The sequence below is a fragment of the Vanellus vanellus genome (assembly GCF_965231255.1).
Source record: "Vanellus vanellus genome assembly, chromosome: 3".
Taxonomy (NCBI): domain Eukaryota; kingdom Metazoa; phylum Chordata; class Aves; order Charadriiformes; family Charadriidae; genus Vanellus; species Vanellus vanellus.
Window position 1 is genome coordinate 47674111 of NC_138907.1, and position 16737 is coordinate 47690847.

General features: G+C 42.0%; 1 protein-coding gene across 2 annotated transcripts in view; it reads left to right on the forward strand.

The window, feature by feature from the left end:
* GALNT2 (polypeptide N-acetylgalactosaminyltransferase 2) overlaps positions 1-4497 on the forward strand; it is a 97338-nt gene extending 92841 nt beyond the window's left edge. For both annotated transcript variants that reach the window (XM_082481616.1, XM_082481617.1), the window contains exons 15-16: positions 2609-2728; positions 4001-4497. In XM_082481616.1, the coding sequence (XP_082337742.1) occupies positions 2609-2728; positions 4001-4156 (276 nt within the window). In that variant the 3' untranslated portion in view covers positions 4157-4497. The remainder of the gene's footprint in view (positions 1-2608; positions 2729-4000) is intronic.
* Positions 4498-16737: the final 12240 nt, after the last annotated feature.

Genomic DNA, 16737 nt, shown 5'->3' on the forward strand with positions numbered 1-16737 from the left:
CCAGAGTGTTTTTTAGGAGAAAGGGTGGATGTGTCAGAATTGTCTTGGTGCAGAAATCTTGGAATTTTCTGGTGATGTTGAGTATGTATGTTGTTCTCTGTAGATACACAAAGTTATCTTCCTCTTTCAAATTCTCCTGCCCTGAATCTGACCCTTTGTTCTATGTAGTTTCTTTTCTGAAGCTGACCTTGACAAAGCAACATACACTTGCTCTGAATAGGTCCCTGTGAGAGGCCATGCAGACAGATTAAGAGGCAGAACAGGTCAAAACCAGGTTTAATGTCCAAGCAGAATTCCTATTGGATTGGAAGGAATGAACAACCTGGGAGAAGAGGGACGGGGAACAAACCAGAGTCTTTTAATCTATACTATGTGTTTCCTACCTATTCTTATCAAGAGAGTTTGGGAGTCAGGTGGGATTAAGAGTACTCAGATATTATAGGCTATAATTTGAAGAGTGAACTTTGGCTTATGCTCAACGCAACTTAAAATGCAAAATTTAAGTAAAAATGGGCTTTCTGTCCCACTCCACCCCCCCAGTTTGGTAAAATCCTATGATTAAAAAGGCAGATGTGCACCTCTAAAGGGCTAAAGAAATTGTGATGTATTTGACAGATACGTAAAAATATGTAGGGTTATGATAAGGAACTAAAGGTAAAGCCAAATGCACTTAGATGCAAGAGGAAGATTTCAGGTTAGTGTTGTTCCACTAACTTTGTATTTCTGATTTATGACAAGTTTTTTCAGATGTACTGATTTGTTACGTAGAGCTATCCTATTTCCAGCCTGTGCCCTGAGCACATACACTGCTTGCAACTTTGCTTCTCTTCTGGTGCAGTGGAACTTGCTTAATCTTATCTCCATTATAGCTCGTCATAGTTCCTGGTCACTGGAGGAAAGCATCTATACACTGTGTTTTGTCCCACGAAGGGCTGTCACACAGATGTCTCCAGCAGCAGAGCTTTTGTGAAGCAGTACCTTTAGCTTTTAAATGTGTTAATTTTTTGTGTGACTTCTGTTGTGTCTGGGGCTCTTGCAGCCTTTTGATGGAAGGGTGAAGATGTATAAAGCAATATTTTTTTGAAGGCTCTAACTTTCTCTGACTATAGGTTTCTCAAACACAAGTTTTACCAATTCCCTGGCAGTATTTTCAACTGTCGCTATTCAGTATAAATCTTAAAAGGGGGCCATCTGTTTCAGGGTCACTTACGATTCATGGTAAGCTCTGAAAATAACTTGCTTAATTCCTTAAGTTGTTAAAAGTGGCTATTAATTATTCTTGTTGACATTTTACGAACTGGACAGAACTGAGTAGGCAAGTAATTTTGCTGTCATCTGAGATTAATGTATTGAGAGTGAAAGGAAAAAATTCCAGCTTAAGGTTTGGGAGACAAAGGGATACACAGAGTTCTCCTGCCTTTGTTTTGCATAGTTGTCATTATTCTAGTACTTGCATAATATGGTACTCATCTAATGGCTTGCTACCTGTACAATGGTGGTTACTTGTAATTGTGTGGGTTAGAAGTTCTGATTGTTTCCTGAGCATCTGTTCTCAAAGGAATTTAATAATCGCTAAATCTGCTGAGTTTAAAAGTGATTATGCAAGCCAAAAATTCAGTTATGGTATCAGAAAAGAAGTAAAAAAAATGGGATGGGATTAGTCATTTAATTTCTTTCTGAAACACTGATTGCTTGCAAAATAACATTTAAATGTAGCCAGGCTTGGCCCTGTGTATCTAGGGTTTGATTTGGATCATTAGTGTTGCTTTAGTGGATAGATCAGCTTTCTTCAACAAAGGATAATTAGGCAAATGAAGACCAATTTGTATCCTGGAGACAAAACTTTGAGAAGAGCATAGTGAGAGTCCGAACGTCAATGCAAGATCAGGCCCTGTAGAAGGATGCTGAGATTAAACAAGCTGGGCAACAGTATGTATGGAACAGCTTTTCTTTGCTCTCTGAGTTGCATATTTAAATGCATTTAAAGAAAATTCTGTTGTACATCATGCCTTGGATAGGAAGTAATATTCTTCCTCTACCCTTGAGTTTGGGCCTCTTATGTATTGCTTTCTGATGGTTGCTATCATATTAAGAACTACTGTTCTTAATATTGTACTGCGGTACATACACTCTTTTATCATGTGGGTAGGGTGGCCAGTAATGCTGCAGACCAAGCTTTTAGGGGTTTTGTATACATAATTATGTATATATTTACATATATAAAAATCTGTCCTACATAGAAGGTATGGGGAGTTTGTAATACACACACACGCACATATAAATAAAAATATAGCTGGACAAGTATTTGAACAGATATTTTAAACCTGAGGTCCTGTGTGACTGCCCGCTGTACTTGTGTAAAGCCAGCAGAGGGAGCAAACAGCCAGCTGAGCCCTGAGCTGACTTGGGGCTACTGAAGCAATTGGAATTACTGTGTTTGAAGAGGGCCTTTTTTCCCCTCCTGCTTTATGGGAAGGAATGAACTGTTCTAATTCTCATACGTAGCTATTTACAGGATTTCAACCTGTGCTATGCAGAGATAGCACGTGCACTTTGTTTAAATGTTAGTATACACAATTTTGTACACCTTTTTTCTTCCTTTTTCTAGGAATGGGCCTTAACAAAGGACAAGTCGGTGAAACACATGGATTTGTGCCTTACTGTTGTTGACAGAGCACCTGGTTCACTAATAAAACTTCAGGGCTGCAGGGAAAACGACAGCAGACAGGTTAGTATGTTATGAATGCACTCTGCAAACAGTGGGGAAAGCAAGGGTTGTGAATGAGAATGCAAGAACATGCACTGGTAATCATATCTTCTATCCATTCTACTCTTCACTCTTTCTGTTGTTTGTGTGTCTAAAGTTAGGATGCATGACACCTGGGCAGAGCAGCAGGAATAAGCTTGTGTACTAAGCTTTTCTTTTCACATGCCAGTGACAATCTTTTATGAACATATAGAGGTTTTATCCCAACGCTATTTCACTGAACAGCATTGATGTGTAACAGACTTCAACTGCCACGTCTGTTTTCTGAAATAGAATGTATATTCCACAAAGAATTTTTGAAAGGTCTCATTCAGTGAAGTCTGAAGATTATGTAGTCTGTGTCTCAGAAAAGTGTGGTTTGGCTTTCCATTCTTCTTTTCAGCTGTGACCTGTTTATAACAGCACTAGACTCATTCAGTTCATTTTTATTAATGCAGCATTGTAACTTCATCTGTTTTCCCAGGCCTGAGAAAAATCTAATTTGCAGAGTCTTTTTTGATCTAGTGGTATAACAATTCATCTTTCTGCTAAGTCATAGGTTCTGATTATCTGCCAGCTTCCTTGCTTCTGTATCTCAATTTTTGCAGACAGATAACTGAAATGCTATTCCTTGATGAAGGAAGAATATTCTTGCCACTTTTCAGAAAAGGAAACTAAAGAAGCAAGATTGCTTTGATAAGGCTTAAAGGCACAACATGTAAGAAATACGAGATGTTAGAAGGTTTCTTCTGTTGTATTTGGGATTTACTCTATCCTTGGCATTACCTTGGGCAAAGGGTTTCTGACAGCACAGATTGTCTTCTGTATAATTGAAAGGTGTCTGAATTTTCTGGATTTCTGTAAAGTTGTCTTTAGTGAATGTGCTTCTTTATGTTCAGAATTGTTGTGTTATGTGGATGGGTTTTGTGATATTTTCTTTTTTTTCCTTCAGACCGAAGGTTTCACACAGGTCACATGGTGTGACAGCATACTTAAGTGCTGAAGTAGAGGAAAATGACTTGGTGTATTCTGTGTCTATTGCAGTGTGTTAGCTGAAAGAACAGTTGTATGGGCAAGGCTTGCCATAACTTTTATTCAAGGATCGTCTAAACTGTGTATAACTATTGCAGTTTTTACAGATTTCCTAAGCACAAGCCAGGGAAGCTTAGAAGCTTAGGAAGATTTCAAAGGACAGGATGTAGAACTCATCCTTTTGCTGTTTTTCTAGCTCAGTAACTGTATTTTCTCTTCCAGAAATGGGAACAAATTGAAAGCAATTCTAAACTGAGGCACGTTGGCAGCAACCTCTGTCTAGACAGCCGAAATGCCAAAAATGGTGGTCTCACCGTTGAGATCTGCAGTCCTTCTTTGTCACAACAGTGGAAATTCACACTTAATCTGCAGCAGTAGAAGGACTTACAAGCAAAATGCTGTTTCGATTCATAGACGTTGGGCAAAGTTTTGATTGAATTACTGATGTATTTCTTAAAACTTTCCACGGAACTTATATACCTCAGTATTCCACCTTTATCTGAAAGTCAGAGTGTGCTGAAGCAGACAGCGGGGATCCAGGAGACTTGGAGCACTGCAAAGATGTCACTGAACATGACTGCAGCACAATTCCTTCTTGGTGTGAAGACTTCAACGGTTCCTTTCTGTCTTCAGTTATGTACTTGCACAGCAGATAATTAACTCTAGGAACAACTGATGTATGATTAAAAAAAGGATCTGAAGAAACACCTGTGGGGAACAGGGTGTGGGAGGGAGGGTGGGAAAAATTACTAGAAGGTCATTTGGAATCTCCATTTGCATAGAAATCATGGTTTGTCGTTTCCAGAAACAGATGTGTCATTTTGAAGGGTTTTTTTTTCTCCTATGTGTACTTGGTAATTTGAATATGAACTTTTCTATGATGGACTTTAAATATAAATATATAAAAGTATATATATTGTCAGCTCCCAAGGATTTATATCAGTTTTCATCATCCTATAATCATCAACGAAGTGATTGACATATGTACAACCAGAAATTGGATTGGAATGCTAGGAGAGTGAAACTTTATGAAGGTGCGGATTTTGTGCTGCTGAGTATGATGTCCGTGCTAACACTGGATGCTTTTGCTTTGCAAACTGGATCTACTTCTTAATACTTCACCCTCACTGGAGATCATGAAACTCAGGAGGAGAAAGAAAATAGCAGAATAAGCCAATGCGTCTGCACAGGTGATTGCTGGGATTGTTTATTCCAACTTGGAAATTCATTATATGTGCTCTGGATAACGTTAAACTCGTACTTGATATTTGTGTTGATCATTTCTGTAGTACTTTATCCTTTAAATACTTCCTTTGTTACAAAATTATATAAACAGTGCAGATCTTTCACGCAGCCACGTGGGTTCAGCACAGTTTTATTCTGGGCCCTAATGAGAAAAATGTCTTTGTCTCAAACTCCCCTTTTGAATTGTAGAAATAGGATAGAATAGTAACGTCACTGTCGACAGCACAAGATCTGAATTTTAATTTGCAAGGATGAGCAGCTATGTAATATTCTCTGAATTGCACTTGCTTAATTTATAGACCTACTACTGGGGAATTTTCTTCCATTTTGTTTCTTTAAATGGAGCTTTTGTATGGATTCAGGCCTGGCTCTGGGAATCAGCCTGGATACCAGCAAATCCTATGTGTGTTTAACCATGGAATCCATACATTTTGCAGGTTCAGTCCAGCTGATGTCATTTTTATATTAAAATAGTACTGTCAAAGTTAACCCCAACTTTGATCTGTCCTTTCTTATGTTTGCATAGACTATATACTTTTTTATTAAAAGCAAATGCTTCAATGAGCTTTCAAAATGAAAAGGAAAGGTAAATAACTATTAGTAAGTGAGACAGCATTGACAAAAATTAGTGCAGACATGCAATGCCAGGAAGTGGTTTTGGTAAGATGAATATGAGGGATCTTGGAAAAAATGTAAGAGTTGATTGTAAGGAGATGAAAAACATGTGCTGTAGTATGCTGGTACAGTTCCCCTCTTTGTTCCTGGAAGTTGAGTAGTTCCCCACTTTTTCAGTTTCCTTTGGCTGCGTCTATACATTAGGTGTAGAGGTGGTACTCTTCTGGGCAAAGTGGCCCATAAATACCTTGTGTGTCTGAAGTTAGGACTTGCAGGTACCTGCATACCTTTTGGATGGGGACATTAAATCTAGTTTCTCCCATCCATCATCTGACTTTTTTATGAATACTTAATACCTTTTTCTCTGCTTCTTCACAATCCACTTTATCCAAAACTTGCCAGTTTGAGGCCATACAGTGGATAAACTATTTTTCAGCTTTTAGTGTCTCCCTAGCTGTAGCCTTTTAACCTAGCTGAGAACTTGAAGAAAGTGATTCATAAACATAGCAGTAGATTTCTTCATATTCTGGAAAACAAATGCTGAAATGTGGGCTCAGCAGCAAGTCAATTATTTGAGGCTTTGAAAAATGGAATTTAAAAGAAAAAACCCAACCACTCCGCCACTACCATGGAGGTATTTCTATTTGCAACTTTGATCATAGTAAGGGTGTACAAACTGAAATCAGCAGTTGCGACTCTGAATATTGACCCGCCTCTTAACTCTGAATCAGAATTGCTAGTAAAAAAAATAATCTATATTCCACCTCCTTAAGTCTTTAATGTCAACTGCTGTCATATAAAGTGGGAATATTTTCACTAATACCCCACGGATGCTGTGCATAGGGGTTTTAATATAGGAGCTGTATGATAAAAGACAGCATTGCTTTTCTTTGAGAGAACAGACAAGAAGTGGTATCCTTTTGTTATGTTTACATGACAGTGTGCCAAAGTTACTGTGATTTTAGGGGTTTTTAATTGTTGAAGAAATTTGCCCATTTGAAAGATAAATTAAGAGCCCTTGAAGCAAATTGCGATGGAGTCTCCTGAGAACTTTTCTTATTGTCTTCAGAGCAAGAACGGTGATATTGTTTTGCAGATTTTCAACACATAGTTTGGAAACTGTTTTTTCAGTTGGTTTGAAAAGTCTGCTGTACAGAGCTTGTACTTTGTTCATTTTATAGATGGAAACCATCCTTGAAAAAATGTTTAACTTAAATAAAGAAGAATGCTTTATAGATAAATGTGTGGTGGTTAATAGAACTGAGTAAAATCAAGAAGTCTGCCTGGAGCTTGGAGATTGTAGTTTTCAAATGCTTCAGTTCACTTAGTTGTTTCATAAAGTTCCTGTTCTAAAAGTGTGTATATGTGGGGGTATATCTGCATTTATGAAAAGAGAATGTCTGTGTTTAATAACTTTGAGGAAATTGCCTTATTTTGGAAGCTGCTTTACATTGAAGAGTGAGTTAACAATGACGGTAGTCACCTGGAAATACACTGTTAAGGTACTCCCCCTCCTGCCCCATTAGGCCTAATCTTCTCGAGACTTCCACTGACCCTCTTGGCAGAGTGGTTTCTGGCAGCAAAGTGTGACAGGGCCTCCTGCAGCCTGCAGGATGATTGTAGCAGCAGCTCTCATAGTTCATTGGGGTACCTGTCCTCATCTGCTCGCATTGTTTTTCTGCTCTCTGTTGTGCAGGGTGGTAATTCAGATGACTGTGGTGCACTGGAAGCTAGATCTTAGATACCCTGTATTTAAAACAAAACAAAAAAAAACTTTTTTTTTTTTTTTAAAGTATTTTGGGGAGCAGGTGCTTCACAGGTCTAGTTTAGAGAGCTTGGAAATGAAGTTGCACTGGCACAGTTGAGGAGGGAGCAAATCCTATGTGGTAGGTGATGGACAACTGTGAAACTGTGAGATTCTCCTCCTGCTGTAAGAGTGAGTGGGGCTGCGGGCAGGGCATGGTGCTCGATTACAGCAGCACCTGGGCAGAGGTGGGCTGCAAGCCAAACAGGCAGGGGGTGGCACGATGCTCTACGGGAGGGCAAATGGGAAGCAGGAGAATAAATGAGGTAAAAAAAAAAATCATCTGTGATGTTTTGTCCAGCTTCAGAGCTGCTTCAAGTCAGTTCTTGGGGCACATCCTTCTTTCTTACTCTGTGGCACACAGGACTAGGATCTTTGCTCCTGGTCTGAGGAACTTAGCTTTACAGTCAGCCCCAAGGGCATGATCAGGTAGCATAAATGCTTCTGCAGGTTATAGGAAATATTTAAATACTCTTAATTACACCGACAGGAAGATTTTTACCTGTCATGTAGGAGAGTAGAGTTCTTGGGTGCAAACTTTCTCTCCCTGTGTGCCAGAAGTCAGTGACTAGTTGACACCTTTCAAAAAGTCTAAATTAAATCAAGCAAAAAGATCTTTAATATTTATGGCTGGCAAAAATAAAAAGGCCCTGTCAAACTGCAGTAAACAAAAGAAAACCTTACATTTGCACATTCTATCTGAGAAATCAAATGAGGATTCTCCATCTTATATGCCCTTTGACACTTGTCAGCTGACAGGTAATACTAAAAGATAATTACAACAGGCTTCTGGCAGTAGAAGCTTTTAATCTAATCCAATGTGGCGTGTAGAAGTCTGTCACTTATCTCTCTGCCTGGAGTCTTATATATTTTCTGTGTGTAATCTTCTTGATGAACTTCTTGGTATAAGTATCTGGACTGAATGAACCACCCAGCAAATTTTGTATTACTTCTGACCAGAACTCCATTATTTCTTTTGCCTTGTACTCAAGCATATATATGAAAAAAAGTTTCCTATTCAGAATAATTAATTTTTTGGAATTTTGGGTCATGCTTTTTAGCCAGTTTCTGTGCATGGGTTTATTCTGCTTGCCTATCACTGCATAAACCCAGATATAACTATATCCCTTTTATAAGGGAACACTTAATCTTTCCTCTTTGTGGATTAATTTAAATCCTGAATTGTCAAGAACATGCCCGCATGCATTTGGAAATGTGTTTCCTATCTTTGGAAAGGAAGCTGAACACTGGGGGAGATTAAAAGGTTGTAATCTGCTTGAGGTAAGGACTATTGTCTTGTTTAAAGTGCGTCCTATAGAGCATTGTCCAGTTCCTGTCTGGGGTGTGACTGCCATAACCTTAGTTATTTTAAAATGTTATAATTTTGTATATAAATACCAGTGTCTCCTTTGCTTTACTTAGATGTACATTAGATGTAGATATTCTGTAAAATTTATGTGGTCCTGAGTTGCACGCACGCATCACCTGTGTTCTCATTCAGCCTGAAATACAATGAATAATTTCATAGCAATAACTTGTAGAATGCTCTAGCAAGAGGCTTGTTCCTGTACAGAATGATTTCAATTGAGTAGAAGCCACTGAAAAAAATAGTCTGGGATAATAAGCCATGATTACAGAATGAGCACAAATGTCAGGGTTTGCATCTTTTGTTAGACTGCACATTTTATTTACAGCTTAACATCCAGTAGCTATTTTAAGATCTGCTAGTAATCAAGCTTAAAAATTGGGAATCAAGTCAGTCCACAGATGTTCTCTCTGTACAGCCCTCCAAGAAGTTGTCTGAATGGGTGCAAAATACCCTTTTGATTTGATTTGATTTCTTGCAGCACAGCAGCGTGTTGTTGCTGTGTGTGCAGGAAGAGGGACCTGTTTGATTTCAAGTCCCTATTTCTACCCAGCAGATGTTTTTAGTCCAAGGAATTTTATTTTATTTTATTTTTTAAAATTAAAAAGGATTTGGAAGTAGCAAATAGCTATGTTTTCTGCCATACCTGTATTAAATCTTTAATAATCTGGGCATTGTGGTAAAAAGGGGGTTAGAAAATGACTACCAAGAGCCTGTTGTGCTCTGATTGTGTGGTGAGCACCACTTCTGCAAAACTCTTTTTTCTCTTAACTTTCGTGCCACCTTTCTTCCTCTCCAAGTTGTTTTTGAAGTGGATGTGAGGTGGATTCCTAGGTGGCAGCTCTGTGCTCAGCTGAGCCAGCCTATTTGCTGCTGCTGAGGGGGAGAAGGATGCTGATCCTGCCTCTCCTCCCTTGTGCCAGTGTTGGTGCCCATTCTGGGGGACAATTAAGTGAGTAAAGCAGCAGGGCAAGATTAACTTTATTTTTTCCTGTCTATCTTGGAGAGTTGAGTTGGCCTTTTGAAGGGTCTAGAGAGCTGGAGCTGGCATGAAGTGTCAGGGTTTCATAACCAGAAGCAGGCGAGGGGGGAAGATGTTGAACTTCCCTCCCTTCAGCACCAGTGAAATGTAAAATCAGCTTCCCCATCCCATCCTGTGACCAGTGGGATCCAGCATCTGCTTAAGGTATTGCTCCTCCTTGCTTGTCACTGTCAGGCTTTGAGCACAGCCGTGTCACTGTCCTGTGCTGATCTGTGAGCTAGCAGCGGTTAAAAGGAGCATTAGAAATGCCTTGTGGTGAGCCAGAGTGGGGTGTAAGGAAGGTTGGCAAAAAAAACACCCATGGAAAGAGTGTTGTTACTTTCAGTAGCTGAAAGTCATTCAAGCTTTGCTTAACTAGACTGTAAAATCAAACCTCTTGTTTTCATTAGAGCGCCTGAGCTGAGGGATGTTCTGTTTTGCTTTCCAGTTGAGATGCCTTGAATAATCATAGAGTGGTTTAGGTTGGAAGGGACCTTAGAGATCATCTAGTTCCAACCCCCCTGCTATGGGCAGGTACACCTCCCACTAGACCAGGTTGCTCAAAGCCCCATCCAGCCTGAACACCTCCAGGGATGGAGCTTCCACAACTTCTCTGGGCAACCCGTTCCAGTCTCACTACCCTCATAGTGAAAAATTTCTTCCTAACATCTAATCTAAATCTCCCCTCTTCCAGTTTAAAGCCATTCCCCCTCATCCTATCACTACATACCCTTGTAAAAAGTCCTTCCCCAGCTCTCCTGTAGGTGCCCGTTAGGTACTGGAAGGCTGCTCTAAGGTCTCCCCTAATTATTATTATTATTATTTGTTGTTGTTGTTATAATTACTCATACCAAAACAGCTATATTGCTGATACTTAAGCCAGCAGCGCCTGTAGTGGCAAGAGAGGAGGAAGAGGGAGTGAGAGAGAAAAAACTTTTAAACGGCATCAAGGCCTTGGTTTCAACATCAAGCTAATTTTTGATAGGGAGTTTCCTACTTGAAAGGGACGTAACACTTTGGTTTAGGCAATCTTGAGAAAGAAAATGCTCTGTCTCGCTTGCAGTTTGCGTTTTGTGTGGTACGGTGCAAACCAGCCTGGTGTTAGGTGCTCTGCTGCTGGTTTCAGAATTGTAGGAAGACGTTGCTTTTACTCTTTCTATTGAAAAAGTTGTCTGAGAGAGGGTGGCACCTTTAGGTCACTGGTGAGGGTCAGGGCTTCCATCATACACCCTTACTGGTATACTGATGTCTAGGTAGAAAAGATGAAAAAATAGTGAAGTGGAAGAGAAGAAGGTACAAAGTGAGACAGTGTGGAGAAGCAGCTGCAGAGCTGCAGCTTAGAATGTATTTCAAAGTGAGTAAATTCATAGTTTAAGGTAAAATGAGGTTTATCTGTCTGGTGCTCTACGGCATAAGCTGTAACATCTTCAGCAGTGGTATCTGTGTCAAATTCTCAGCTTCTGTTTCTATGTAACCTCTGACAACAGCATTCATTTTGGGTGTAGAAGACGATACAATTTTCAGAAGTGTTTAGGACAGTCACTTACTAAAAATAAAATTTAAGCAGTTAAACATCTTGGGGAAACCAATGAATTTGAGAATTAGGAGATCTTGTTCTTCAGCTCATCTAATTCTCTTCCTGTCAGCTATTCCAATATAAGTTTTGTTGTTTTTTTTTTAATGAGTAATTGGTTCCAAGCTGAATGTCTAACTTCAACTCCAAGCCATTTTGTCTGCTAATTAAGTTTCATGCCTCAAAATATTTTTCTTTGTATCAGAGCTTCTGGAGTCTGTTTCTGTCATCTCTTAACCCTTCCCCATACAGACTGAGCCTCTTAAACTAGCTGAGAAGCAAGTTTTCCAGACCATCCATTGCTACTGCTCTTCCCTGAGCTGTCCTCGAGGCAGATGAAGGGATGCTGAGGAAGGAAGGTCCTTCTCTCAACTCCAGTAAAAATAGGATGTGGCCCTTATGGCTGTACCTTGCGTAAGGTTCCCACTGATGCTTACCACTCGTGTTGTACTTTGGGCTTGGTAATAAAGGCAGCCAGCCTTTAGACAGTGCTCTGAGAGGCTCTGAGTCAATGATCCTGGGGGGTTCCATCAAACCCAGCACAGCAAGGTAAATCGGTGTTGGGCCTGTAGGTGATAAGACAGGGTGGGCTGGTTTTTTTGGGTTGGGGTTTTTTTTGATGAAAACAATAAACAAAACACTGCTAGATGTCCACAAGCAGTGCTTGAAGGCTGCGGGTCTGAACTGATACTCTTGAGGACCTGCTGGTTTGCTCAGGGAACATCCCCAAAATTGTTTGTCCAACTGGGATTGCTGACCTGTTGTAGTTGCCGTTTTTCAGAACAGGATTATGTGCTGGAATAGATCAAAGTATTCACACAACACACTTGGTAAATCTTGACATGGGGAAAACGGAGTAAGGGAGGCAGACAGAGCTCAACTACAAACCAAGTGGCACGGAGTGGATGCCGTAGCCCACTTTCTTTCCCTGTTAATTTGAAGCCCTTTATCAGCAAGGAGCAGGAATTCTCTCGCTCCACCTGATTTGAGCTGGAAAGGCATGGTGATTGTACAAGAAAAGGTTAGAACATGAACAGTAAGGAGAATATGGGTAGGGAGTTAACTTGTGGTGGTTCTTTACAAACAGTGAATGAGAAGGCAAAAAAAAAAAAAAAAAAAGGATGTTTTCAGCTCCCAAGTTTAAGACAAAAGTACTTCACACTGTTGAAAAGTACTCCATGGAGGTGAAAGCCCTCTCAGTGGAGAGGGGAAAAAAAAAAGGCTGTAAAACATGCAAACATGTAAAACATGTACCAGGAAGCCCCCCAGACAGAGATTGAAGGGAGCGTGGAGGGCAGGTGGAGGAAATATTACTCAGTGTTAACCTCATTCCTTTGATCTTTCTTTAGGCATTTGGTTACTGGATTATCTTGTCCTTTGGTCCATGTTGGCTGATAGTTCCCAGCTGAAGTGCCCTGGGTAGCTCATACCTGAGGCTGGACAAATACACGGATGCACAGAGCATCTTGGAGAACAGCAGGCTACGTATGCGACAGTGCATCGCCAGGAACGTGTGAGGTGGTGGTGCCAACTGAGCACAGCCGGAAGTGATTCCCAAGCAGCTGATATATGCTAGGTGGGGAATCCTATCTCCAGCTCTCATTTCAAATTACCTTTCTTTTCTACAGCTTACTTACAAAGTGGTCTCCTTAACCTCTTGCATAAAATGTGGAAAGGTTTTGGTTGATTTTGATATTATAATGGCAAATGGCTGCAGAAAGTTTTTAAATTTCAGACTTTCACCTACAAAGAAAAAATATGGAAAAAAAAAAAAAGAGCCTAGAAAAGATCAGCACGCTAATTTTGTATTTTGTTATGAATAGCAGAACTTTGGGCCTTCAGGGATCAAATTCCACATGCCATTTTAAGAACGTCCTTCCTATCCAAAACTGCTGCAGACATAAACCCGTAAGAATTGGCATTCTCAATAGCTTCTTGGGTAGAAGATGGCATCTTTGACATTCTGGCATCTCTTCATTGCACAGTCCCTAAGGGCAGTCTCTGAGAGCTTCTGAAGAAAACAAGTTTTTATAGACACCTGAAAACATGCCATGGGATTTTCCATTAGCCTGGGTGCAATGATCTTTGTGCTGCATCTGAATTTAGACCTTTATTAGCAGTGCTTGGAGAAAGGCTTGTATGAGCTCCTGAATATCCTCACCTGGCACAAAGTACAGGGGGAAGGGGGAGAGGGTCCTTTGCCCCAAGATGGGGCACCCTGTGCTCCATTACTAGAGAAATGGTGACAAAATGGAGTGGCTTTTGCAACCTGGGAACTCCTGTGCTGTGGCATAGGTAGGAACCAGTCCCACCTTTTTTGTTGGTGCCAGTACTATACTTTTGTGATCCATTTCATACAGATGAAAACAATTTCTGGCAATGAAGCTGAAGACATGCCCAGCCTGTGTGGAGCAGAACTGAGCCCGGCAGGAGTGAGCCATCAATGCCCTTGGAGCAAGGACCATCGAGTGACTTTCTGTAAAAATTAAAAAAAAAAATAAAAAAGCATTCACTTTAATGTTGAGAGGAAAAGGAATACCTTATTTAGACCTGGCTAAATAAAAGGTCACTTCATGGAGGACACAAAGAGTGGGCCCAAATCCATGTGAGTTGAACGCGACTGTTTAGCCCGGCCACCCCCTTCAGGCTCTGCCTGCGTGTTTGCGCTGGGGGTGGCATTTGCGTGGGCCTCACTCTCTGCAAGGAGTGGGCCTCACTCGTCTGCAACGGCTGGAGCAGGGGTAGCATTTTGTCGAGCTGGGGTCCTAATGTGTGAAGAGCTCTGTTAGTGAGCTGACGCTTTCTGTTTCCTCAGGGGAGGTTACCGCTCCTTCCCTGCGCCGGGAAGATTTGGGGGGGACTACATAAAAAGGAGGTGTCTGAGCAGAAGGTACCCACAGAGAAAATGCTTGTCTGCTTCTCTGCATGGTAGGATTATTTTGGTGTTCACCTAAACCTACCAAGCTACTGCTTTTTTTTTTGGGGGGGGGGGGGGGGGATTGACCTTCCCTTTCCCAGCAGATGAGCTCCTTCGTGCCCGGCTTCCCTCGGGGAGGGCTCGAGCCACGCATCCTGCTGGCAGCTCCCTTTTCTTTGACTGGGTGCCCTGGGGCACAAGTTTCCTTAGGAAAGCCAGAGATAGCAGCAAGAGCAAGAGTTTCCTGCCGCTTCCCTTGTTCCAGTGTCCTCCTTTTGGCAGAACGGAATTTCATGATGATTATGGGCTGTGAAGAACAGCTTTTAAATTAGCCCTGAGGAGGTGGAAAGGTAGAGAAAGCTCACTGTAGGGAGTTTGGTCTGACGCATGGAATAAGCGCAAGCTCTACCTGATTCGACTGATGAACGCTGTCATATGCACAGCCCTCTCCTTAGTTTGTTTTTGTTGTTTTAATTAACTTTTGGCAGCCAGACAAAAGTCCTGCATCTTTTTCCAACCACTGATGAGAAGTTACAGCGAAGGTCTTTGGCCATAGCTCCTCTTGAGAGGCTCAGGTCTGTCCAGGGAGCGTCTTGTGAAATTCAAGGCCTGTGTGAAGCTGCCGAAGGTTCAAAACATCCCACGATAGTGACTCTTTATCACCCTTCCCTAAACCACTCCTGCTCTGTCTTCTCCCCACTGCTTTGAGCAGTTCAGAGACCTACAAATCTGCTGTTCCTGCTGCTTCTTTGGGATGCTCGTGTGCTGTTTGGCCAGAGATGCTCTCGTGGGATGTGTGCCAAAGCGAGCACTTGCGGAGCGCTGCAGGGGGAGCAGGGAAGGGCAGAGTTGGACCCTTCAGCTGCACTGTGCCAACATGCACCCGTGTAGATGAGGGTCTGGCATGTGTGACGCTGGCTCCGTTAGTGGTGCCTCTGAAGGCTGTCCCTCTGCAGGGGAGACTTCAGCCCTGCGGACTGTGGAGCAGTTGTGTTGCTCCAAACTGAGAGGATGCCCCTGGGTTGTCCTGTGGTGCCTGTCGGGGGTGAAAGCATCCCAGAGCATCTACCTGACGGAGAGGGGAGGCAGCACAGGCACCCCTTCAATGCCCTGCAGCATCGATGGGCAAAGCAGGATTTAGGTCACCTGCCTAGGGAATGGTGTGCTCTCCACTGAGTGCCTCAATCACACAGCCCTGAGGTGCTGACAGGAGGGGAGGGCAACTTTTGAACCAGATCGTAAATCCCCTAGACCCCAGAGAAGATGTTATGCTTTGTTTTCAATAAGGGAAGATGACTTTGCAACCACTCATTTTTAAGTAAATCCTTCTTAAGAAGATAGAGCTGCTCAACTGTTCCCGGGTGCTTCGGCCTTTGCGTAGGGTCCCAAAGAACAGCAGCCACAGCAAATCTCATCCTCTGCTGATTTTCATTAACCACATGAGAAACTGGGTTAAAGTACCTCAGGCAATAAAATTCTGCAGGCTGCTGGGAGGCCGTCATTGCTAGAGAGGCTCTGTCAGCTGGGAAAGGGCACTGCTGTCTCGCAATGATGAACCTAACCGCGTTATTTATAACTCCTTGGTGTTCGAAAAGAAACAGTGAGAGGAAATTCTTTCTTCCTCTCTTTCTGTTCCTGTTTTCCTCCCTTTTGGGTAGCGTCAAAGCGATTGTGGTTATTTGCAGCACGAAAGCAGAGCCAGTCAGGACCAGCAGCTGTAAAATCAAGGAGCTGACAGGTAGGGCGAGCACATGGAGAGCAGAGTGGGGTCTGGCATATCTGGTGGCTAAACCTGATGCACAGGCATGAGGTTGGGTTCCCACCTACATAGCTGCAGGACAGGATTTCCAGCACCACTGAGGTTCGGGCTGTAACAGGGATGTTCCCTCAAAGCCCAGTTCTGTCAAGCATCCGGTCTCCCTTGCTCACGGGGTGCCTGATCATCACTCCTGCAGGCTGCTCTGCTGGGAAGTAATCGGAGAAACATTCATCCCAGTGCCTTGCAAGCTGGTCACGATATACGATTCACAACTGGTCTGCTGAATCACCCTGCCTCTATCGATGTTGCCATTGAAATTTGGTGGTGATATTATTGGACAAGTCCTGAGGAACAGATTGTTCATGGTGGCCTGTGGGAACAAAAGTTCAGAAATCTCTTTTGCTTATTGCATGAGCCATAGAAAGCTGTTGCTGGCACCCATTGAGTCTACTCAAGTGTCTACACTTGGTGTGTGTGTATTTGCCCCAGGCCAGGGGGAAGGCAGGTGTATTTTATGCGACATAAAACCAGCTTCTAAAATCACTGTAGTGCACAATGCCTTGAAATTGGCTGCTGTCATCCCAGGTAAAAGAATGCTGCTCATTGTGGATGATTTGTTTAAACTATCTAATGTCTGTTTATTGCATTGGCCAAGACCC